Here is a 26,362-nt window from a genome sequence, read left to right as displayed (position 1 = left end):
TCCATTCTTGAAGTCAGCGAGACCACGAATGAACCTATGGGAAGGAACCAACTCCGGACACACAGACACTTTTCTGTGAAGCAGTTGTGCTGCACTGGGGATCCACGCCAGTTCCTAATCACCGTGCACCCTCCAGCACCTGAGGGCAAAAGCGGCAAGGTCTGTGAGACAGCAAAAATGGCAGCCATCTTCTCCTTCTGGGAGCTCTGTACCAGGGAAGTGCAGAGCTGGTACCAGCCCTAGAGCCCTGGTAGGGGGTGGCTGGAGTCCCAGGTCAGGAGGCCCCGACCAGTGACGAGAAGCAGTATTGGGGACCCAAGTGGAAAACAGTCCGGCCACTTTTCCATGTGGTGGCTGCACTGTGCTAGAGTCCATGCTAGTCCCTAATCTCCAGGCACTTTCCAGAGCATGAAGGCAAGAGCAGCAAGGGCTGTGAGACAGCCAAGATGGCAGCCTGCCTTGCCCCCTTGAGCTTCCTCCCAGGAAGTGCAGAAGATTATATTTCAAATGACTACACAACAGTGATAATGCAAGGTGGGGGAACTGGTTCATTTCAACAGTGTTATTCTCCTTAGAAGAAAAGCCTGTAAATATATGTATCAGAAAAAATTTCTAATTTTTAGAGTAGATTTCTAATACTCTTTTATATCTCTTGTCTCCTTGAAAATATTTTAACCACTTAGTAGTTCCAAGTGGAAAGTTACTAGGAGTTATGTAGTTCTTGCAAAGGAAGTCACAGATTGAAAATAAGGAGAATCCTGACAGGTGCAGTGGCTCACGCCTGTAATCCCAGCGCTTTGAGAGGCCTAGGTTGATGGATCACTTGATGTCAGGAGTTTGAGACCAGCCTGAACAAGACGGTGAAACCCTGTCTCTACTAAAAATACAAAAAATTAGCAGGGCGTGGTGGTGGGTGCCTGTAATCCCAGCTACTGGGGAGACTGAGGCCAGAGAATGGCTTGAATCCAAGAGGCGGAGGTTGCAGTGAGCTGAGATCACGTCACTGCACTCCAGCCTGGGCGACAAAGTGAGATTCCATTTCAATTAAAAAAAAATAGTAAATACATAAATAATAAACTAAAGAGAAGCCAGGTGCAGTGACTCACGCATGTAATCCCAGCACTTTGGGAGGCCAAGGCAGACAGATCATGAGGTCAGGAGTTCGAGACCAGCCTGGCGAATATAGTGAAACCCTGTCTCTACTAAAAATACAAAAATTAGCTGGGCATGGTGGCATGTGCCTCTAGTCTCAGATACTCGGGAGGCTGAGACAGAAGAATTACTTGAACCCAGGAGGCAGAGGTTGCATTGAGCCGAGATCACACCACTGCACTCCAGTCTGGGCAACAGAGTGAGACTGTCTCAAAAATAATAATAAGCCTGGTGCGGTGGCTCATACCTGTAATCCCAACACTTTGGGAGGCCGAGGAGGGTGGATCATGAGGTCAGGAGATCAAGATCGCCCTGGCTAATATGGTGAGACCCCGTCTCTACTAAAAATACGAAAAATTAGCCAGGCGTGGAGGCAGGTGCCTGTAATCCCAGCTACTCGGGAGGCTGAGGCAGGAGAATCGCTTGAACCCAGGAGGCAGAGGTTGCAGTGAGCTGAGATGGTGCCACTGCACTCCAGCCTGGCGACAGAGCAAGACTCCATCTCAAAAAAAAAAAAAAAAAAAGAACAAATATATCACTGCAGGAAATCCTGTTTCCAATTATTTCAAGATATGCTGAGCCCATCAATGGTATACCCCAGCTCTAAAAACAACATATTTGTAGCCACAATTTTACACATTTCAAATGATTTCTTAATGTGAAATTCAAATAAACTAGTAACTCCTACATACATATTAACTCCTTTTCTATGTATATCTTAAATGTGGTTCCAAATGAAAAACATGTAGAATCTAAGAGTTTGGAGAATTTTTTAACATGTTACAAAAATGTTTCTGCAAATTTACAGAAATTTATGAAGTCTGGAAAGTCTGAATTAGACTGCTGTTGGTGGTGGCTTAAAACGATTTTATTTTATAAATGGACTTAACTGTGCTCTTTTCATCATTTTTCTGGCATCTTAACAGCAGACAAGGAAAGTTCTTGTTTTTCCAGCAGTGTCTGCTTGGTAAAGTCTAAGTAGGTCAGAGGAAGAAGCAAAATGTTTTTATTTCAGTGAGAAATTAAAAACTCAGAACCTACTTTATATTTAAAGCTGCTTTAAATATAAAGCAGTGTAGTTGCCTAAAAGCAAGCAAGTAGCAGGTCCTTGCTCCCAGATGCCTGCTCGCAGATCATGAAAAGAAAACAAACCTTCAGGGTTTGAAGTGTAAATTTTCTGGAATATTTTGTACTAAATTGCCAATGTGATTTCAAAGACATGGCGAAGTGTAGTTACTCCACCATGGCTGCTCCATCAGCAGGCTCCCTTTAATGAGCAGTTAGTTCTAATTAATAGCTTACCTCTGGCAGAGAATGTAATTTCACTTTGGGTCATTTTCAAGCACAGACTGGAGTAAGAGTAAGGCAGTCAAAGAAAGAAAGAGAGAAATGGTATGAGGGTTGGAATTATATTTACAGACAGCAGGAAGATGATCACTATCTGGTTTTCCCAAATCTTCACAAATTGGATTACAGTGTCTGGAGCTGTCTCTCAGAAGGACGCAGATTACATTGTGCAGAATTATCTGCAAGGGATAATTCTTCTGTTGATCTGAACTTTCAGCTAACGCCAGTGTCTGATGGTAAAGGTTTTGATAGTGACATTTAAACACTTAGTATGCTAACATGTATAACCCAGCTGGTAACTGAAGTCTCCCTATTCCTTGAGTTCTAGTTAAAATTGCCCTGATCTGTGCAAGTCCAAAGCCCATCCTAGGACTCAGATGATTTCCACATCTACAAGTGTGTCTTTAATTCACTAGGCATCAGTTTTAACAAAAAATCCAAGCTTTTATCAACTTTCAATTCCCCCCCAAATAAAAGTCCACTCATGATTAATAGAACCGACTGAAGTTTCAGTAGTGGGGTACCTATATAAGGAAAGGTCACCTCTCACCTCATTACGCAAACAACTTTAAAAAATTTATCATTACCTTCTTGTGCTTTCAAGTCATCTGTAGCTCCTGCCACCAGGCAAGATGGGCCTGTAGGCTCGAGGTGACTAGGGGACACTGACAAAAGAGGCCCTGCCACAGGGTGAGAAGCAAATGACAAGTGGCCCCAGGTGAGACTTATGACTTCCCAATAGCACACTAACCAGTGCTCAAGAGTCTTAAATCTCTGAAGCCTGTGCCTTCAACATGGAATCTGGGCCCAAACTGTTTGTGACAGAGTACAGTGCACTTCTATTGCCCCAGAAAGTTTTATTGAACAGTACTGCTATAAAGATTCTATACTAATGTTTTCCTGATGAAATTTAGTGCAATAATATGAACTCCAGGAAGAAATTTGTAGCATATGATAGGAAATGTAGGTATGCCAGCCCTTAGGAATGATAAGAAAATTAAACAGTATGTGTTTAGGTAAGCCAAAAGACACACTCCCCACTTCCCTGATTTGTTCTACACTGTCCCAGATAATCATAGCATAATAAAGAAAAGTCAGTCCCATGTAAGACTAAATGGTGTTCTGGGATAGAGTCGTTACCGAGAAGTAAGTACCAGCACATAAAAATATTAAGGACTACCTCTTTAGCAAAAACATAAATAAGAAAAATTGGCCAGGTGCAGTGGCTCATACCTGTAATCCCAGCACTTGGGGAGGCTGAGGCTGGAGAATTGCTTGAGCCCAAGAGTTTGAGACCATCCTGAGACCCCATTTCCTCAAAACATTTTTAAAAATTAGCCGGGCATAGTGGCACACACCTGTAGTCCCAGCTGATTCAGGGAGCTGAGGCAAGAGGATTGCTTGAGCCTAGGGAAGGTCAAGGCTGCAGTGAGTCATGATGGCACCACTGCATTCCAGCCTGGGCAACAGAGCAAAAAAAAAAAAAAAAAAAGAAAGAAGGAGGGAAGGAGGAAAGGAAGGAAAGGAAGGAAGGAAGGGAAGGAAGGAAAGAAAGGAAGGAAGGAAGGAAGGCCGGCCAAGAGGGAGGCCAACTGTCTCTCTCTCTCTCTCTCTCTCACACACACACACACACACACATACACACACACACACACACACACACACACACAGAGCTTTACAAGGGGGACAATGGTAAGAAATTAAGCAGAAAATTACCTGACCACAATCTTTATTTCACCACCAAAAACAAAATGAAAAACAAAACAAAAGAAACCTTTCAGTTATCACTATGGCCTAAGGCCAATTTCTTGATAACTGGAATAAATTTTGTTAATTTAAGATTTAGCTTCCTGCTTAAACATGTTGTGTGAACTACTAGATACTGGCTTGTTTTAAATTCTAAATTACTTTTATTTCTCCCTGTGGAAAGGATTTGAAATGAGTCCCATTTAGAAAGCAAGCCATCAGGGCAGGAAAATGATGATGAACACACTAACATCAGTATATATACTTAAGAGAGCTTTGTAACCTTGACTTAAGTGCTAAACTAAATATGGTATCTGATCACATTTCTGTACTTGTGAGCCAACGCCACAGAAAAGCAAACTGAAATGAATGAGATTCTTTGATTAATTTTCTAGTAAAAGTTTAAATATCACACTTCAAAGTAATTTAAATTATAGCAGATGGAAATGGCAGCGTCCTTAAATAGATTCCTACACACTCTTCCGGGATTCAGAAGTCTTCTATTCAGGTATCACAGCCTATCTTAATATGATTTACATGTTGCTGTCTGCTACTTCTATCAAGCTGCCAGGTTAGAGGGCAGGGGCTGCCCTATCTCCCTACTCTCACTGTCAAACTCCTGATCAGATGCATTTATAATGACTAAAGATAGAGGCTTTTTTTTTCACTTGAGCTTCTTTGCTGCCTAGACTTACCTTCCTTGTGTTCATTATTCAAACCAGAAAGGCCTTTCTGGACTTGTTAGTCGGCTGAGAGGTTGCTCAGTCCTCTCAGCCTCTAGCCTATGGAATTACTCTGAAACTGAGGACCATAAACTCTACTGAATCCTTCCCAATTTCCTTTGGCTCCTAGGGACTATTTTTATTTCAGTTCCCACCTCCTTCCCTGTTCTTAGCCATGTCTTGGGAGATTTGCGGGATTCTGTGGTGGACAGAATAATGATCCCCCAAAGATTTTCACGCTCTAATCTCCAGAACCTGTGAATGTTTTATTACATGGCAAAAGAGACTTTGACTCTGTCAAAATATATATATATATACTGATTCTGTTACCAGGAATGAGGTACTGCTATAACAAATACCTAACCATGTGGAAATAGCTTCATAATCAAGCGATGGGTGGTAATACTAAAAATGTTTAGGAGCATGGTAGAAAAAGCCTAGATTACCTTGAATAGGTTATTAGTAGAAGTGTGGACTTGAAGGATGCTCTGGTGATCTCTGAGAAGAAAATGAGAAACCCAATATTGCAGACTGCAGGAAGGAGAATCCTTGTTATATAGAAGCAGAAAGCTTATATATATTGTGTTCTGCAGTTATACTGAAGGCAGACTTTGTAAGTGACAAATCTGGTCATTTAGCTGAGGAAATTTTCAAGCAACATGGAGAAGGTGTGACCTGGTTTTTCTTGCTGCTTATAGTAAAATGAAAGATGAGAGAGGGAAATTGAGGGAGGACCTATTAAAAAGAAACCAATACTTGGTGATTTTATAAATTCTACACCTATTTAAATGGAAACAGACTAAAATTAAGAGATTCACTGTCAGGAAGTCATGTTATAAAAAAAGAGCCCAGGATGTGTCTTTAAAACCTTTTGGTAATACCTCAGAAAATTCAAAAGGTTGTAATATTTAGTTACACAAAAGACTACTTAAAGAGATCAAAAGTGTGACAGATCAATCTCCTCGGCCATCTCAACAGAAGCCATAAATAAAGATGGGATTATCTAGGAAAGATCTGTGTACAAGGTGAATCCCATGACATACATGGGAGACTCACAAAGTTCCTAAGAATATTAGGACAACAGAAATTCTGCCAGCTGGGACTGAAAGAGATGGAGAGTATAAAATTTTAAAAAACTGTCAGTCCATAAAAATTCTACCTGCAGAAAACAGACTGCTATGGTCTGAACATACATGTCCCTTCAAAATTTATGTTAAAATCCTAATCCCCAAGGCAATAGTGTTAGGAGGTGGGACTTTTGGGGAGGGCATTTGGTCATGAAGGCAGAGCCTTAATGAACAGGATTACTGCCCATATAAAAGAGACTTCAGAGCCTTCCTTGCCCTTCCACCATGTGAGGATACAGCAAAAAAGATGTCGTCTATAAGCAATAGCCCCTCACCAGACACTAAACCTGCCTGTGTATTCATTTTGGACTTTCCAGCCTCCAGAGCTATAAGAAATAGATTTCTATTGTTTGTAAGTCACCCAGGATATGGTCTTTTTATTATAGCATCTGAATGGACTAAGACATGGGCTGATAAAACTACTCTGTTGCGAACATGTGTTGCCTTTCCTAAATAAAAAAGTGTGACTCAGAGGGAAGAATCAACAACCACAGAGGATTTTTTTTCCCCAGGTCTTGAAATCCAATGGAGTTTGCCTGGCTGGGTTTTTTAATTGCTTAGAACCAGTGATTCCTTTTATTCTCCCAAATTTCTCCCTTTTTGAATGTGAATATCTGTAAGTGTTATCCTATGCCTATCCCGCTGTTGTATGTTTGGAGCAGATAACTTTTTTTTTTTTTTTTTAGTTTTACAGGTCCAAAGATTGAGAGGAACTGTGCTTCAAGAAAGATTATACGCAGATTCTACCTACATATAATTTAGATTATTTGGGTGATTATATTTGAGATTTTAGAGTTCATGGAATTTAGATGAGATTTTGAACTTAAATTGATACTGTAATGGGATGAGACCTTTGGTGATCTTGGGATGAAATAAATGTATTTTGTATATGAAACAGACATGAATCTTTAAGGGCCATAAGGTGGACTGTGGTAAGCAGAATAATTACCACCACCACCATCCTCTCCAAAGACTTCCATGTCCTAATTTCCAGAAAAACAGTTACTTTAGATTGTAAAAGGGAAGGGACTTTGCCAATGTGATTACAGTTATGGACATTAAAATAGGGATATAAGGCTGGGCGTGGTGGCTCACGCTTATAATACCAGCACTTTGGGAGGCCAAGGTGGGCAGATCACCTGAGGTCAGGAGTTTGAGACCAGCCTGGCCAACATGGTGAAACCCCATCTCTAGTAAACACACACACACACACACACACACACACACACACAAACCTGGGCATGGTGGCAGGTGCCTGTAATCCCAGCTATTGGGAGGCTGAGGCAGGAGAATCTCTTGAACTGGGGACGCAGAAGTTGCAGTGAGCTGAGATTGTACCATTGGAGTTTCACTCTTGTCACCAAGGTTGGAGTGCGATGGTGCAAATTGTGCAATGGTGGTACCCAGAGCAGAAAAGCCAGCTGAGCCTACCAGACTTCTGACCTATATAATAGTGAAATACATTTAGTTATTTTAAATTGCTGAGTTTGTGACAATTTATTACAGCAGCAATGAGCATCTGATACATATTCACATCCAGAGATTAAAATCATTTAAAGGAGTTGATCCTCACTGTCTTTCTAATAGTATAATAATAATAATCCCATACTTTCATGTAAATTATAATCAAAAGATCATTTTAAATGGCTTTGTCTTTCACAGAAGGAATTTCAAAAATTTATTTTGTGCTTACGCTGAAAGCTGGCATTCCCTCTATTATTTGCTGCTCCTTTTTAGAATAATCAGTTCACAGATTTAAGATTTAAAATGTACTTCTCCAAGATTGGCCAAATCACAAGACAGCAGTACTCTTATGAGTTTCTCCCTTGAGTCATAAGTGGTGAGTTTGTGTCCCAGAAGATCAAAATGGCTTGCTGAAAAAGAGCTCTCAGCTAAATCAAGAGGTCTGAATTCTAGTCCTAACTCTGACATGAAAGAGCAAGGATGCCTCTTTGGAGGACATTAATTAACTTTTATGGATCTCATTTTCTTCCTTTTTAGAATAAAGAAGTTGGAGATTCAGGGTGGCTTCCATGATGAAGTACTGTTTGTTTGAAATCTGAAGTCTTGGTAGCATTAATGAGACAATTAGGTGGAGACGCAGTCCAGAAGACTCAGCAAACCCTGTTTTATATGCCACTTGCTACAACATTAGTCTCCCGATGAATTTAGTGACCAAAAACAGAGCAAAAATAAAGGTCTATAAACAGGCCTAGAAGAATGTACACCACTTGGCAGTGTTAACCTCTGAGGAGGGCTATAGGGAAGCTTTATGGGGTAGTGCTCAAGGGCGTATACTTTGTCACCAAACCTTCTAAATTTACGTTTTGGCTCTGCCACTTCCCAGCTGTGTGTTTTCTCTACATCTCTCAGTTTCCTCGTCTATAAAATGTATGTGTGCATGCACATTTGCTTAAGACAGATCTTGGCATAATATGCGATCTATAAATTAGCATATACTATGCAAATATTTGTCAATGTTACTGCTATGGGCAGAATTGTGTCCCCCAAAACTTCATATGCTGAAGCCATTAATGTGATGTTATTTGGAGATATGGCCTTTGGGAGGTGATTAGGTTTAAATGAGGTCATGAGTGTGGGGCCCTCATGGTGCAATTAGTGTCCTTATGAGAAGAGAGATCTTGCCGTCTCTGTCCACCATGTGAGAACACAGTGAGAAGGCAGCTGGCCATCTACAAGGGAGAAAGAGAGCACTCGACAGAACCTGACTATGCTGACACCCTAATCTCAGACTTTTAGCCCCTAGAATTGTGAAAAAAAATGTATTTCTATTATTTAAGCCACTCAGTCTATGGTATTTTGTTATGGCCAAGTATAATTACTAATAAAATTATTAAGGAAAAAATTAGTTTTTGTTCTGTAGCTGCTGTTCTATTTAACTTTTTACAATGAGACTATATTAATGAATTCTTTTAAAATTTAAAATAAAGAAAACCAAGTGAAAAAAAAAAACACAAAAAGTCCATAATTCATTTGGAATAACACCTTCCTTCAATTATCTGTTAAACTTCAGAGTGGGACCAATTGCAGGCTGAATGAGCCATCAGTGAAAGACATCAATAGACAGTTTCATCAAACTCACTCCCAGTTTATAAGGTGTCTCATTGATTCACTTGTCTACTTTAAAGTGATGCAATTATTGCCATTGCTTTTGGTGTTTTAGACGTGAAGTCCTTGCCCATGCCTATGTCCTGAATGGTATCGCCTAGGTTTTCTTCTAGGGTTTTTATGGTTTTAGGTCTAATATTTAAGTCTTTAATCCATCTTGAATTAATTTTTATATAAGGTGTAAGGAAGAGATCCAGTTTCAGCTTTCTACATATGGCTAGCCAGTTTTCCCAGCACCATTTATTAAGTAGGGAATCCTTTCCCCATTTCTTGTTTTTGTCAGGTTTGTCAAAGATCAGATGGCTGTAGATGTGTGGTATTATTTCTGAGGGCTCTGTTCTGTTCCATTGGTCTATATCTCTGTTTTGGTACCAGTACCATGCTGTTTTGGTTACTGTAGCCTTGTAGTATAGTTTGAAGTCAGGTAGCATGATGCCTCCAGCTTTGTTCTTTTGGCCTAGGATTGACTTGGCAATGCGGGCTCTTTTTTGGTTCCATATGAACTTTAAAGTAGTTTTTTTCCAATTCTGTGAAGAAAGTCATTGGTAGCTTGATGGGGATGGCATTGAATCTATAAATTACCTTGGGCAGTATGGCCATTTTCACAATATTGATTCTTCCTATCCATGAGCATGGAATGTTCTTCCATTTGTTTGTGTCCTCTTTTATGTCATTGAGTAGTGGTTTGTAGTTCTCCTTGAAGAGGTCCTTCACATCCCTTGTAAGTTGGATTCCTAGGTATTTTATTCTCTTTGTAGCAATTGTGAATGGGAGTTTATTCATGATTTGGCTCTCTGTTCGTCTGATATTGGTGTATAAGAATGATTGTGATTTTTGCACATTGATTTTGTATCCCAAGACTTTGCTGAAGTTGCTTATCAGCTTAAGGAGACTTTGGACTGAGAATATGGGGTTTCCTAAATATACAATCAGGTCATCTGCAAACAGGGACAATTTGACTTCCTCTTTTCCTAATTGAATACACTTTATTTCTTTCTCTTGCCTGATTGCCCTGGCCAGAACTTCCAACACTATGTTGAATAGGAGTGGTGAGAGAGGGCATCCCTGTCTTGTGCCAGTTTTCAAAGGGAATGCTTCCAGTTTTTGCCCATTCAGTATGAAATTGGCTGTGGGTTTGTCATGAATAGCTCTTATTATTTTGAGATACGTCCCATCAATACCTAATTTATTGAGAGTTTTTAGCATGAAGTGTTGTTGAATTTTGTCAAAGGCCTTTTCTGCATCTATTGAGATAATCATGTAGTTTTTATCTTTGGTTCTGTTTATATGCTGGATTACGTTTACTGATTTGCATATGTTGAACCAGCCTTGCATCCCAGGGATGAAGCCCACTTGATCATGGTGGATAAGCTTTTTGATGCTGCTGGATTTGGTTTGCCAGTATTTTATTGAGGATTTTTGCATTGATGTTCATCAGGGATATTGGCCTAAAATTCTCTTTTTTTGTTGTGTCTCTGCCAGACTTTGGTATCAGGATGATGTTGGCCTCATAAAATGAGTTAAGGAGGATTTCCTCTGTTTCTATTGATTGGAATAGTTTCAGAAGGAATGGAACCAGCTCCTCCTTGTACCTCCAGTAAAAGCAATGGCAACAAAAGCCAAAATTGACAAATGGGATCTAATTAAACTAAAGAGCTTCTGCACAGCAAAAGAAACTGCCATCAGAGTAAACAGGCAACCTACAGAATGGGAGACAATTTTTGCAATCTACTCATCTGACAAAGGGCTAATATCCAGAATCTACAAAGAACTCAAACAAATTTACAAGAAAAAAACAACCCCATCAAAAAGTGGGCAAAGGATATGAACAGACACCTTTCAAAAGAAGACATCTATGCAGGCAACAGACACATCAAAAATGATCATTATCACTGGCCATCAGAGAAATGTAAATCAAAACCACAATGAGATACCATCTCACACCAGTTAGAATGGCCATCATTAAAAAGTCAGGAAATAGCAGGTGCTGGAGAGGATGTGGAGACATAGGAACACTTTTACACCGTTGGTGGGACTGTAAACTAGTTCAACCATTGTGGAAGACAATGCAGCGATTCCTCAGGGATCTAGAACTAGAAATACCATTTGACCCAGCCATCCCATTACTGGGTATATACACCCAAAGGATTATAAATCATGCTGCTATAAAGACACATGCACACGTATGTTTATTGCGGCACTATTCACAATAGCAAAGACTTGGAACCAACCCAAATGTCCATCAATGATAGACTGGATTAAGAAAATGTGGCACATATACACCATGGAATACTATGCAGCCATAAAAAATGATGAGTTCATGTCCTTTGTAGAGACCTGGATGAAGCTGGAAACCATCATTCTCAGCAAACTGTCGCAAGGACAAAAAAATCAAACACCACATGTTCTCACTCATAGGTGGGAATTGAACAATGAGAACATTTGGACACAGGAAGGGGAACATCACACACCAGGGCCTGTCGTGGGGTGGGGGGAGGGGGGAGGGAAAGCATTAGGAGATATACCTAATGTAAATGACGAGTTAATGGGTGCAGCACACCAACATGGCACGTGTATACATATGTAACAAACCTGCACGTTGTGCACATGTACCTTAGAACTTAAAGTATAATTTTAAAAAAAAAGAAAAAAGAAAAAAAAGTTGGACAGAGGCACTATTCACAGTACTTAGGGATTTGTATGGAAACAGTTTACAGATTTTCTGACAACCTTGTCTTTCAATTCAGATGAATGAAGCACAGTATCAGAAATTCAAGAGAGTATTAAAAATGCTGCTCTTTTGATGACATTTAGATATATATAAAGTTCAGTAATTACTTTAAAGGATGACTTGATGAAAAGAAGAGTTCACAAAATTCACACCTTAGAAATAATCTATGAAATTGCCAATACATTGACACTCCTTAGAGAAAATATTTAAAGCTGAGTTATAAGTTGCTAAATTAAATGTCTCTTTTTAAAAGGACAGCTGTATGTATGCCTGTTATCAAGATATAACTTAAAATGTAATTAATACTTTCTTGGAGCTTACAAGTTAGTGGTTAAAACAGATATCAATCAAATAAACAAATTAGTGCATAATTATAAACAATAATTTGGATTTTGCTTTGTCTTTATCCTCTAAGCCACTTGTCTGTAATACTTTTTATTGCTACTAATCTCACTTTTTTAGACTCTACATTAGCCTTTCCATCAACTCTATACATAAAAAGGTGCACACACAATGGAGAAATTACAATATAAGGCACAAAGCACTGGCTTGAAAATCAGTTGATTCCTAGCTTTCCCACTAACCAAGTGAACTTTCTGAGTTCTTTAAGCTCTATAAGATTAGTTGGTGTCATATATATCCTTGTAGGGTTCTCTTACATTTAAAATCATATAAATAATTTTCCAAGCCTGACCTTATTTTAGATCCCAAAAATTAGCTATTTCATAATAAATAAAGTCTGTGTCTTCCAGAGGGGAAAAGGGATTTTAAATGATTTATGTATAGAGAATTTCTACAAATGGCCGGACGTGGTGGCTCATGCCTGTAATCCCAGCACTTTGGGAGGCTGAGGCAGGTGGATCACTTGAGGCCAGAAGTTTGAGACCAGCCTGGTCAACATGGTAAAATCCTATATCTATGACAAATACAAAAAAATTAGCCAAGCATGGTGGTACACACCTGTAATCCTGGCTACTTGGGAGGCTGAGGCATGAGAATCGCTTGAACCTGGGAGGCAGAGGTTGCAGTGAGCCAAGATCACGCCACTGCAGTCCAGCCTGGGTGACAGAGTGAGACCCTATCTCAAAAAAAAAAAAAAAAAAAGCAAACAAAAGAATTTATACAAATAAGTAATAAATAAGAAAGATTATAAGAATGTAATAGGCTTAACTTTAAGAAATACATAATGAAGAATGTTTAGTATAATTAATAATGTACAATTTTACTTGTAGCAGGAAGGATGGTTAAACTGGGATGTTGAAATCCTTTTCTCCAGCAATCTTTAAAAACCAAGTCGTTTCCCAAGAGTAGTGAGATGACTTCAGAAAGGAGAAAGTTGATATGAAATATCAGGCACGTTTCTGCCCTCTGAACATTATCGAGACACTGCCTTCATACCTAAAGTGTTTTTTTCCGTAAAGGAAGAGTTCTTTTTAATTATCCACAGCCATACATTATTAATCAAACTCTGTCTTTGAATCATAATCCATGCTCAAGCCCCTAGAAGTTAAAAGCGTGGATGAAATTTTATAAAAATTTGAAAACTTCACTCAGGAGGTCATTGAGAGTACATTAAAAGGCATTTAGTTTGTTTAGATGTAATGTACTTTATTATTAGGGCTGATTCACACTCACTGTAATACTCCAGGGCGATTAACCACATTAATCTAATTATGAGAGTTTCACAGCACTCTTAGCAGAAAGACATTCACCGAACTTCAATTATTTTTAGAAGCTCTATCTTTGAATGTAATTTAAAATGTGATTAAGTTCCCTTTTGTGTTATCTAAACTGAACAAAGGCATTGTTTAAGCTTATTCACAGACAAAAGAATAACTTTATTAATTTTTGTTTCCTCATACGGCTTAAATCTAACAATGAAAAATATATGCTTTTATTTATATCTAATGATATTTTTCATTATTCTGTAAACTAAATGCAGGTTTCATATTGGATTGTCTTGAACTCAATAAGGTACAAACATAAAATGGTTTTATTTTCTTCCCATTCACTGCCTTCGGACTGACTTTGTCAAATCTCCCTTTCCTGACCCCTTACAACATCTCGGGTAGATCCCATAGCTTTCTGGTGACTTCGAATATTAAAAAATCCAGTTAAGTCTAGGTCAGTTTAATATTTTAGATCGTATACAGTATTCAATTTATATTCATATCCTTTCTTTCCAAACCTCTAGTCAGTTGCATCCTGAAGGATGTGGAGGTAGCCAGGCCATTGTGTGTTATTTCACTCTTTCAAAGAGGTAGTGAAGCAGGATATTTCCCTGGCCCCTTCATGGGACTCACGAAGGGGGTGCCTTGTTTCCTCAGCCTGCAGTTCTCAACTCCTCGCAGGAGGGAGCATGCAAGCGAATAAGGTGGGAACTGGTGTGCCCGGACGCTGAAACTAGCCAGCCACTTCAGTGCTGGCAGTGGCAAATTCCACTCACTTGGACCCACTGCGCTCCACCCCTCGTGGGAGGGCATATGCAGGTGAGCAGGTGCAGGAGCTGGGGCAAGCACTTTTGGGTGTCAGCAGGAGCAAAGTCTGTGCAGGCCCCAACAGCAACATCTGGGAGGGTACCTGTGACCCCTGAAGTCCCAGAGGGACTGTTACAGTGCTCTTTTAGCGCTGCTGTCCACAGACAGCTTAAGTGTTAACAGCTCAGTGGACCCTCTACCTTTTCGTGTGAGGCAGCTGCCTTCTGCCAGAGAGGGCAAAGGGTCAGTGTGACAGCATTTTGTATCTGCACTTGTGGTTCCTGAGTTCTTCTGTCGTGTCCAGGAGGAACGGGGTCACACGAACAAATTGAAGGATCGTAAATGTGGGAAATTTTATTGCCGATGGGCATGGCTGTCAGTGGGAAGGGGAGCTGAAAAGGGGACAGAGCTGGAAGGTAATCTTCTCCTGAAGTCCAGGAGTCTCCAACCAGATTCTTCTCCCAAGTTACACGGTCAAGTTGTCCCTCTGGAATCAAGCCGCTTCTCCCTGACATCCAGCTGTAGTCTCTGATGTCCAGCTGCTTCTCCTCTCTCTGTCAGCTGGGCATGAGGTTTTTTATAAGCCCAGGATGGAGGGCAGGGCAGGCAATGAGTGGTTTTGGAAAAGGCAACATTCAAGTAGGAAAACGGGAATGTAAGCTCTCACTTCGGGCTGCGGTTTTAGGCTTTTCAGCTGGAGGGTGGGGCTTTTGCTAGGGACCCGCCCTTTCTGCCTAGAATTTCTCTGCCTCCTGCCTCTATCGTTGTATCCATAGGAGCAGAAATATGATATTGAACAAATGGAAAGAGTGGCCGAGGCCAAAACCAGTAGTGTTCATCAAATTTCCATGTTCTCACCAATGGAATGTAGGGGAGATGAGGTGTCCCTTCTGGGCTAGCAGTTAAAATCAAGTGTGACTCCACATGTTCTCACTCATAGGTGGGAATTGAACAATGAGAACACATGGACACAGGAAGGGGAACATCACACTCCGGGGACTGTTCTGGGGTTGGGGGAGGGGGGAGAGATAGCATTAGGAGATACACCTAATGCTAAATGACGAGTTAATGGGTGCAGCACACCAACACGGCACATGTATACATATGTAACAAACCTGCACATTGTGCACATGTACCCTAAAACTTAAAGTATAATAATAATAAAATAAAATAAAATAAAATAAAATAAATCAAGTGTGACCTCTGCATGTTGACTCTCTCCTAAGGCTAGCTGGTTAAAAACAAAGCACTCAACTCCAACATGGCAGTGTTAAGCTGGATGCAGCCTGGCCCCTGGGTTGCCGCTGGAAGGGAAGTGGTGTAGGAGAGCTACCAGGCCAGCCTGCAGCAGACTGCAATATAAAGGGAGATATGTCTCTGTTTCATTAAGCCATTGAGAGCTCAGCAGTTTTTTGTTATTATGGCATAATCTAGCCTATTGTGATTAATACAAAAATAGATCCAGAAGTGAGGCACAGGAGGCAAAGAATGGGCTACACTGGAGATATCTGAACAGAGAAAGGAAGAAGAGTCATTGTATGAAAGAATAACAAGTTGTGTGAGCTTGCTTATAAATAGTCGAGAAGGAACCAGTAAAGAAACAGTCAATGCAAGAAAGAGGGCAGCTAATAGACGGATCTGTTCTCATGAAGAGAAGTGAAAGGTTGAGATTAAGGACTCAAATGAAGAGATACATCTTAGAAGGTGTCTTTGCTCAGAGACAAGAGCAAAGGAAAGTGAAATGGGAGAAGAAACCAAAAAACAGAAGGGGGAAATGATTGAAAGTTGCAGAAAATGTAATAAGCAGCAAAATGGACCATTTTTAGCCACCTTCTGATAGAAGTGTAATCAAAGGAATTTCCAAATGACTGAGCTTATATTAATCTTCTCTCACACGCTTAAATTTATTCGGCTTTATCCCTACAGGCCACATGTAATACCTATTCTTAATTTATGCTAAGCCTGATATCTTCTAAATCTTACATGTTTTTAGTGCAGTACTAGACAGAGTTATTCATGCTCCATGCACACTAGCAATATCATAAATTCAGATTGGGAATTACTGAGGTATGAGAGCTTACCAACCTGAACTCAATAAAAGTCCAACAGCATTATGCATAGGTTTTACAGAAAGAGATTTTGTTTGAATTGAGCATCAAATAGAAGAAAAAGATACATAGCATTTGAAAAAAAGAGGTTGTAAAAACATAATTTACAGAAAAATATGTTCTGCCTTATATTAAATAGATAGGAAGAAAATAAGAAGAGGAGGGATGGAGGGAGGAAGGGAAAGTTACCAGTTTAAAATTTTTGTTAAGTTGTAAGATGCACTTTCCTTCTACTTCTGCTCCCTCCCACTAAATTCCCAAACCCACAGTGCCCAGGTCAGTGGACATGTAGCCATGCAAACTTACTGTTCCCAATAAATCCCTCAACAGATTTGGAAATATTAATTTATTTTATATGTGACAATATCACTCTTTAAAAACAGGTGATGGGTTTTGTGTCAGTTATCAACAGATCAGACTTTAGCATCTTCAGGGATCTTATTTCAAGAGTACAGAACAATTATCTACTGGTTTTCATACAGTTAATAATCAAGCCCCCTCTCCTTCCTTTCGAATATCTCGTATCTGGCCCCTTCTTTCACTCACTGTCTCACACTGTATTCAAGCCCCACATCACCTTACACCCAGAATTCCTAGCTCTTCAGAGTTCCCAGCCCCTGTCTATACTAAATACCTCCTTAAAGCATCATCTTCATCATGTCATTCCCAGATTTAAAAACTTTTAATGCCTCCTCAATGTATATAACAGGGGATATTTACCTGGCGTTCACGAAAAGGTTTCCAGAGGATTTCTGAAAGCACTGAAATTCTGTGCAATAATTTGTGTGCTGTGAATTATTTTGCTGGTAAAAATATCTAGTTTCTTCAAATCCTTCTTGAGGTCCTACAAAAGGCTGACAATCATCCATCTTTAGGGCAAAATTTAAGCTCAATGACCAGCATTCAAGAGGTGAGATCAAGCTTGCATTTCACTCTCGTCTGCTAAGTCAGGTCCTTAGGTGGGTAAGTTCTCCTCATCCTATACATTTATTTATTCATTCAACAAACATTCATTGAACACTTCTGTGTTCCAGACACGATTATAGGCACTCAGGACACATAGATGAAAGAATAGCCTCCTCCCTAAGGTATTTCCAAACTCTTATCAGAACTCTCCTCTCAAGCAGGTGAGAAACTAGGTCTATGGCTGGGCTTGATATTTCAAGAATTGGAGAAAGGTATCAGACTGGGATGAGAGAAAGGGTCCTGAGAGCTCAGGAACAAAATGTAACAAAAGTAACATCCACAGAGATCCTCTAACACATCAAGTCCAAAGGAGAGTGAAGAGCAGAGAAGTGAAAAATCAAGCAGGAACAGAATCCAAAGCTCAGCCAAACTAGAAAGAGCAAATGGATTCAAGAGGATAAAGAAGAGATGGGGCCTGTAGGAATTCTCTGGAGTACCCATACATAGACCCAGATTCATTTCTACACAGTCTTCAATGGTGTCAGTTCAGTGGGAGAGAGCTGCCAGGACTCCAAGAAACAGCAGAGGGACACGAGACACTAAAGTCTGCTGAGAGAGTCCTGGAAGGCTTTACAAAGCTGGTCACATATAAGGTGACCCTTCAAAGAGGAGTAGGATTTTGTCAGATGGACAGAAGGGAGGGCAGGACATTCCATGAAAGGGAACATTCAATGCAAAGGCCTAGAGTCTTGACATAGCATGTTTGGGAGAACAAAAAGTGATTTAGTATAAATGGAGGCTTGGAGCAAATTATTTAGAGATGATGACTGATACTCTCCCTAAGTATTTAGATACTTGACAGTCCAAAAGAAAATTACATATGTAACTCAGAATTTTAGAGCAGAAATAACTGGAGTTTGCTAGACAAAGCCCCTCTAAGTAACTAGGTCTTGGGGAAGATTTGTCTCACCCAAATTAACTAAGGGCAAAGTCAACGCTAGATTTCTTGTCCACTAATCTACTTTGTTTGAAGTTGCCTGTGTGCCACACAGCCAGCTCTGACACCAGATTCAAACCATTTGGCCTCATATTAGAAGTAGGGCATTCAGGAACACACATACACACACAACATCCAATGACTATAAAGTCGGAGGGTAGGTGGGAAAATGGTAACTTTTCACTTTAATAGTTTATAATACTGAACATCTTTGAATGTTCTAATAAGAAAAAAATGAGAGAAGACATAAAAAGAATGAGGTAATACTATTATCTCTGCCAATGACAGAATAGGGGTCTAGAATTGTACTCGTTGCATAGCCAGTGGTGTGCTGGCAAATGTTTACCAGCCAGTATGCAAGGAAGGAATGGAACGAGGAGCTCATCTGTAGGGTTTTCCAATTTCTATAGTGTAAATATGCTTCTGTGGCTGATTTCAAGCTACCACTGTGGTATAATGGAGATGCTAACGATTGGTTCTCAGAAGTTAGTATAAGCTGGTTCAAGTGCACCACTGCTAGTAGAACTCAATAAGCATCCAGTAGATCCATCAACAACAAACCAACCACCACCTACAGGGCCTTCAACTTCCTCTGGCTTCAGTCAATGATTAAGCCACAGCTGCCCATTCCTGGCAGACAAAATGAAATAGTTAATCTATCTAGCTAAGAAGTGCTGCACTTCACAGAATATAAAGAGGCTAAACCCTCCTTTTCTAGCACTACGGCCCTCCTCTTCTTTACCTTAGCTCACTAGCATGGACTTGATCTTGGTCTAAATGATGCTGTTGTTCATCACACTTCCAGGAACTAGTATGACAAAAGCATTGGCCAGAACTAATGAAAAGATTCCTTTTGGAGTACTTAAATCATTTAGCCTTGCTTGTGAAATTATGTTGAAATGAGGCAGATGGAAGTTCAGCAGTAGTCATGCCAAAATCAATGTCAAGTATGACATTCAGATATAATACTGAATGGGCTGGGCGTGGTGGCTCACACCTGTATTCTCAGCACTTTGGAAGGCCGAGGCAGACAGATCACTTGAGGTCAGGAGTGTGAGACCAGCCTGGACAACATGGTGAAACCCCATCTCTACTAAAAATACAAAAATTAGCTGGGCCTGGTGGCAGGTGCCTATAATCCCAGCTACTTGGGAGCCTAGGCAGGAGACTCACTCCACCAGAGGTGGAGGTTGCAGTGAGCTAAGATCGCACCACTGCACTCGAGCCTGGGCAACAGAGTGAGACTCCATCCCAGATAAATAAATAAATTTTTCAAAAAGAGATAATACTGAATGATGAGAGGTGCCTATATGGAAGCCTGATGATATTCACAAGCGACCAATAGAAAGGCAGCAGTTTATTTGCCACTATTAACATCACTGATGGTGTTGCACCCTTAATATAGATGAATATGCATAAAAGTTCTGGAAGAAGTACTAGTCTGCTTGCTTTCTTAGGACCTGGGCCATTCATCCCCCAGCCATGCTAAAGTGAACATTTGAATGGTCTTTTAAAGAAAGGCTTCCTAGGGCTAGAAAACTGTGCTGGTAGCTTCCTCTGCAGGCCTTAACCACTTAATAAGCCCATCTGGCACTTCTATAACACTCACTGGGAGGCTTTCTGACTCTCCTAGCTTCAACCTAGCATTCTGATCTGCTGAATTGACTTTTTGATTCAACCAGGCCACCCTTCCAGCTCTCTGCTGCCCCCTTCTGTCGCCAAGCAGTAACGACTACGTTGGCCCCATCTTTTGGACAGGAATCTTGTACTCAAAACCAGTGACTTCTCTGTTCTTTCCCTTTTGGCCTCTGCATGTTTCTCTGAACTGTTAACAACTCTTCCTGCTTTGTACTCTGGTTTGGCTTCAAAGACAACTGTCTCTCCTGGACTTTTTCACAACTTCTCAGTTAACACTTGTGAGTCCTTTCCTGAATTTCCTCTTTTTATCTCATTAATAAAGAACATATTCAAACAGACAATTCAAGGACATCTGCTTCTTTCCTTCTATACTCATTCCTAAGGGAAATTCTTCCCTTTACAGATTTTCAAAAAATAGCCTCAATGGAAGTCATAGATTTCCATTACGAGACCTAACATTTCATTTTCTCTATAGTCCTACACTTTTCACTTTTTTTTTTTCACAGTCCTTATTTATACAGATTTCTGGGTTGGAGTTAGTTTAGCCAGCTGGTCTGGCCCTGGCATTCTAGGGACTAGATTATGATATCTAGACCTCAAAAGGGAAAATTGTGTAGGTCTTTCTGAGAAAATTAGAATATTACTTCCCGCGTGGATGTCCAGGAAACTTCCACTGGAAATTTATCAAAACTGGGGAGATGATGATTAATCACATCCAAAGAATAGGCTAATATGTACACAAATGAGACAAAAGTGAAAACAGGAACATTGTCTTGGTATGGACAAAGGGTTTGCTATGTCAGTCCCCAGGCTAGTTCGTGTAGCCATGAGTTGAGGTTTGCTAACAAAACAAAGAGGTTCTTACCTCCAGAATGCTACTGAACCCACAAATATCAGGGACAGATTTGTTGACTTCTTTAAGTTCCCTTCTTTAGGTTCTCACCTAGCAGTCTATAATTTTAGGATTGTGGAGAATATTAGTAATAATTAAACATGGCAGCCCTTAATCAATGGCATTTAGACAAAAAGATGATGCATCAAACATGCTATTTTCACTGTCCTCCCCATCTCCACCCCTGTGCAGCCCTGTTAAGAATGAACACATTAATAATTTACAAACACGCACATATGCTAATCTATTTTCTAAAGTGATGGAAAGATTCATAGTTTGCCAGTGTCCGTTCCAAACAGCATGATTTATTGAGGATTAAGGTTTAAGCTCATCCTCTCTAAATTCATCCACAGTAATAAGATTTTGGTTCATTTGACTATAAATGCTGCAGCTGAGTATCCAGAAGCTGCGTTTAAGTCCCTATCCAAGACATTACTGAACATGTTGCCTACATGTCTGACATAACTTTTTTTAAAGTAAGTTAACATTTACTCAGAAGTGAGCTGAGTCTACAATCGAATCACCTCATTTCTATTTTAAATAATTGTACTTTATTTCACCTTTAAACTTACCTTGGGTACGTTCCACTTTTATTTTTTAAAATAGTATTTTTCTGTCACTGAATAAAACCAGCTGACCCAAAGCAAGTTTTATGCTGACAATTTGATCAAAGTAGATCACTCTGAAGTAAGCGTGACATATTCTGAGTAATACAATATGCTTATTACAAAACGGTGTAAAAATGGCTTCATTACAATGTTGTCAGTAGATAAAGACATTACCAATATTGGATTTTACATATTCTAAGGAAGGAATGGGACAGACTGTTTTTGGCTTTGAATGTGACAGACATAATTTCATCAGTCATACAGATAAACCCATGGTATGCAGATCTATCATTATATAAATGTGGAAAATTATATTCAATTAATTAAAGTTTAATTTAAAACAGTGAATATAACCAATATTTGATATACATACATATCAGAATTTAAGATTGAATGTAGTTAATATTACTGGAAAAAATAATAAATTATTCAATTATCTTCTGTTTACACTGCAAACAGAAATATTTTTGTAAAATCTCGCCTGCTTCAATTGTAAGTGGTTAGAAACTAGCAATAAATTAGTATGTCTTGAATTCCTAGGTTTTAGATTTCAGGCAGCCAATTTGAAAAAAATACAAGATTGATAAAGTCATAAAAACTTTATGTAAACACATAGTTCACTGCTTTGAATTAAAGAGTAAACATAAAGATTAGTCACTAATTTGCTGATAGTGCTTAACATTTCTTGGACATCTGCCAATATTTGTATATTTAAAGCTAGGAAAGAAACCAGCATTTCTTCAATCTTGCCACTAGATGGCATAGACTTGGAGACTCAGCCTTGGCTTAAAAGTAGTTTAAGCAAAACACAAAACACAGAATCTTTGTGTGGTGGACATAGAGAAGAAAAGTTTATATTACCTTAGGTCAAAGAGGATAAGAAGAAGAATAAACAAATAATATTTCCCTATACCATATTTAAGTTTTCCATATGAAAGTTTAGAATACAAGAATTTTATAATTTGTCATACATGGGAACAGTGAAGAAAATTGGTGGTAAAAAATATTTTCCTTGAAATTTATCCATTTTTAGCTATGAAAAAATTACCACAGAATAGGGAAGGATTAAAACCAGTGATTCCCCCTTTCCCCACTTTTGGAATGAACACAGGTAAATATATGCATGCAACTATTAGGAGCATACACTTACAGATTAAAAATCAGTTGAATTTAAATTGAAAACATCTGGTGACCTATTGAGCAATTTAAATGCCTTAAATTTAGCTTTTTATTGATAAATATTCATGCTAATTTTCATTCCAAATAACATTTTTAACAGCTTTATGGAGATAAAATTTATATACCATAAAATCCAACCATTCAAAGTGCACAATTCAGTACTTGCTAGTATAGTCACAGGGTTGTACAACCATCACCATAATGTCAGGACATTTCTGTCCCCCTTGAAAGAATCCCTGTGTCTATTGGCTGTCATATCCATCCCCTCCCTGTCCCACCCCATCAGCAACCTCTCATCTATTTGGTGTCTCTATGGACTTGCCTATTCTGGATATTTCATATAAATAGAATCATACAATATATGGTCTTTTGTGACTGATTTTGTTCATTTAGCATAATGTTTTCAAGATTTATCCATGTTTCAGTATGTATCAGAACTTCATTCCTTCTTAGGGCTGAAAATATTCCAATGTATGGATATCCCACATTTTCCTTGTTCATTAATCAGTTGAACATTTGGATTGTTTCCACTTTTTGGCTATTATGAATCATACTACTATGAACATTTGGTGTACAGGTATCTGTTTGAACTTGTTTTCAAATTTTGGAGTACATACCTAGGAGTGGCATTACTGGGTTATTGGTAATTCTGTTTAACTTTCACAACAGCTCCACCTTTTAAATTCCCACCAGCAATGTACAAACATCTCAATTTATCTATTTCTCCTTGGCAACATTTACTATTTCTGGGGTTTTTGTGTTTGTTTGTTTGTTTGTTTTTTATTGCCATCCTAGAGGGTGGGAAATGGTATTTCATTGTGGCTTTGACTTGCACTTCCCCAATGCCTGATGATATAAACCATCTTTTCATGTGCTCACCGGTCATTTGTATATTTTCTTTAAATAAATATCTATTCAAATCCTTTGCCTATTTGTAACTGGGTTGTTCGTCTTTTTATTATTGAGTTCTATGAGTTCTTTGTGTATTCTGAATATAAATCTCTTATCAGACACATGGTTTCCAAATATTATTCCTGTGCTGTGGATTGTCTTTTCACTTTCTTAATGGCAACCTCTGTAGGACAAACTTTTTAAAAAGTTGTACATAGTTTAATTCACCATTTTTTTGGTCACCTTTGCTTTTGGTGTCGTATCTAAGAAACTATTGTCGAACCCAAAGTCACTAAGACTTACTCCTATGTTTTCTTATAAGAGTTCGATTGCTGGTGGAGCCAAGATGGCCGAATACGAAAAGCTCCGGTCTACAGCTCCCAGCCTGAGCGACACAGAAGACGGGTGATTTCTGCATTTCTGTTTGAGGTACCGGGTTCATCTCACTAGAGAGTGCCAAACAGTGGGTGCAGGACAGTCGGTGAAGCGCACTGTACGCGAGCCGAAGCAGGGCAAGGCATTGCCTCACTCGGGAAGCGCAAGGGGTCAGGGAGTTCCCTTTCCTAGTCAAAGAAAGGGGAAACAGACGGCACCTGGAATATCGGGTCAGTCCCATTCTAATACTGCGCTTTTCCAACGGGCCTGGAAAACGGCACACTAGGAGATTGTGTCCCGCACCTGGCTCGGAGGGTCCTACGCCCACGGAGTCTCACTGATTGCTAGCACAGCAGTCTGAGATCAAACTGCAAGGCGGCAGCGAGGCTGGGGGAGGGGCGCCCGCCATTGCCCAGGCTTGCTTAGGTAAACAAAGCAGCCAGGAAGCTCGAACTGGGTGGAGCCCACCACAGCTCAAGGAGGCCTGCCTGCCTCTGTAGGCTCCACCTCTGGGGGCAGGGCACAGACAAAAATTCAGCAGGAACCTCTGCAGACTTAAATGTCCCTGTCTGACTGACAGCTTTGAAGAGAGCAGTGGTTCTCCCAGCATGCAGCTGGAAATCTGAGAACGGACAGACTGCCTCCTAAAGTGGGTCCCTCACCCCCGAGCAGCCTAACTGGGAGGCACCCCCAGTAGGGACAGACTGACACCTCACTCGGCCGGGTACTTCTCTGAGACAAAACTTCCAGAGGAACTATCAGACAGCTGAATTTGTGGTCTCAGGAAAATCCGCTGTTCTGCAGCCACCGCTGCTAACACTCAGCCAAACAGGGTCTGGAGCGGACCTCTAGCAAACTCCAACAGACCTGCAGCTGAGGGTCCTGTCTGGTAGAAGGAAAACTAACAAACAGAAAGGACATCCACACCAAAAACCCATCTGTACATCACCATCATCAAAGACCAAAAGTAGATAAAACCACAAAGATGGGGAAAAAACAGAGCAGAAAAACTGGAAACTCTAAAAAGCAGAGCACCTCTCCAACTCCAAAGGAACGCAGTTCCTCACCAGCAACAAAACAAAGCTGGACGGAGAATGACTTTGACAAGTTGAGAGAAGAAGGCTTCAGACGATCAAACTACTCTGAGCTACAGGAGGAAATTCAAAACAACAGCAAAGAAGTTAAAAACTTTGAAAAAAAATCAGACAAATGGATAACTAGAATAACCAATGGAGAGAAGGGCTTAAAGGAGCTGATGGAGCTGAAAGCCAAGTATCGAAAACTACGCGAAGATTGCAGAAGCCTCAGTAGCCGATGCGATCAACTGGAAGAAAGGGTATCGCTGATGGAAGATGAAATGAATGAAATGAAGCGAGAAGGGAAGTTTAGAGAAAAAAGAATAAAAAGAAATGAACAAAGCCTCCAAGAAATTTGGGACTATGTGAAAAGACCAAACCTACGTCTGATTGGTGTACCTGAAAATGACGGGGAGAACGGAAACAAGTTGGAAAACACTCTGCAAGATATTATCCAGGAGAACTTCCCCAATCTAGCAAGGCAGGCCAACATTCAGATTCAGGAAATACAGAGAATGCCACAAAGATACTCCTCGAGAAGAGCAACTCCAAGACACATAATTGTCAGATTCACCAAAGTTGAAATGAAGGAAAAAATGTTAAGGGCAGCCAGAGAGAAAGGTCGGGTTACCCACAAAGGGAAGCCCATCAGACTGACAGCTGATCTCTCGGCAGAAACTTTACAAGCCAGAAGAGAGTGGGGGCCGATATTCAACATTCTTAAAGAATTTTCAACCCAGAATTTCATATCCAGCCAAACTAAGCTTCATAAGTGAAGGAGAAATAAAATACTTTACAGACAAACAAACGCTGAGTGATTTTGTCACCACCAGGCCTGCCGTAAAAGAGCTCCTGAAGGAAGCACTAAACATGGAAAGGAACAACTGGTACCGGCCCCTGCAAAAACATGCCAAATTGTAAAGACCATCGAGGCTAGGAAGAAACTATAGCAACTAATGAGCAAAATAACCAACTAACATCATAATGACAGGATCAGATTCACACATAACAATATTAACGTTAAATGTAAATGGGCTAAATGCTCCAATTAAAAGACACAGACTGGCAAACTGGATAAGGAGTCAGGACCCATCAGTGTGCTGTATTCAGGAAACCCATCTCACGTGCAGAGACACACATAGACTCAAAATAAAGGGATGGAGGAAGATCTATCAAGCAAATGGAAAACAAAAAAAGGCAGGGGTTGCAATCCTAGTCTCTGATAAAATAGACTTTAAACCAACAAAGATCAAAAGAGACA

General features: G+C 40.0%; 1 protein-coding gene across 2 annotated transcripts in view; it reads right to left on the bottom strand.

Annotated features, from left to right (window-relative positions):
* COL9A1 (collagen type IX alpha 1 chain) overlaps window positions 1-26,362 on the bottom strand; it is a 197,949-nt gene that overhangs the window by 126,682 nt on the left and 44,905 nt on the right. The window contains exons 2-3 of one of the 2 annotated variants that reach the window (XM_058435315.1): window positions 7,330-7,537; window positions 5,414-5,465 (exon numbers count right to left, since the gene is read on the bottom strand). In XM_058435315.1, the coding sequence (XP_058291298.1) occupies window positions 5,414-5,465; window positions 7,330-7,435 (158 nt within the window). In that variant the 5' untranslated portion in view covers window positions 7,436-7,537. Of the gene's footprint in view, window positions 1-5,413; window positions 5,466-7,329; window positions 7,538-26,362 lie in introns of those variants that run through there. The other variant, XM_058435319.1, reaches the window with a different exon arrangement.

Source organism: Hylobates moloch, unplaced genomic scaffold (assembly GCF_009828535.3).
Source record: "Hylobates moloch isolate HMO894 unplaced genomic scaffold, HMol_V3 SCAFFOLD_2, whole genome shotgun sequence".
Lineage (NCBI taxonomy): Eukaryota > Metazoa > Chordata > Mammalia > Primates > Hylobatidae > Hylobates > Hylobates moloch.
Note: the sequence above shows the minus strand (reverse complement) of the source record. Positions and strands in the feature narration are given on the sequence as shown.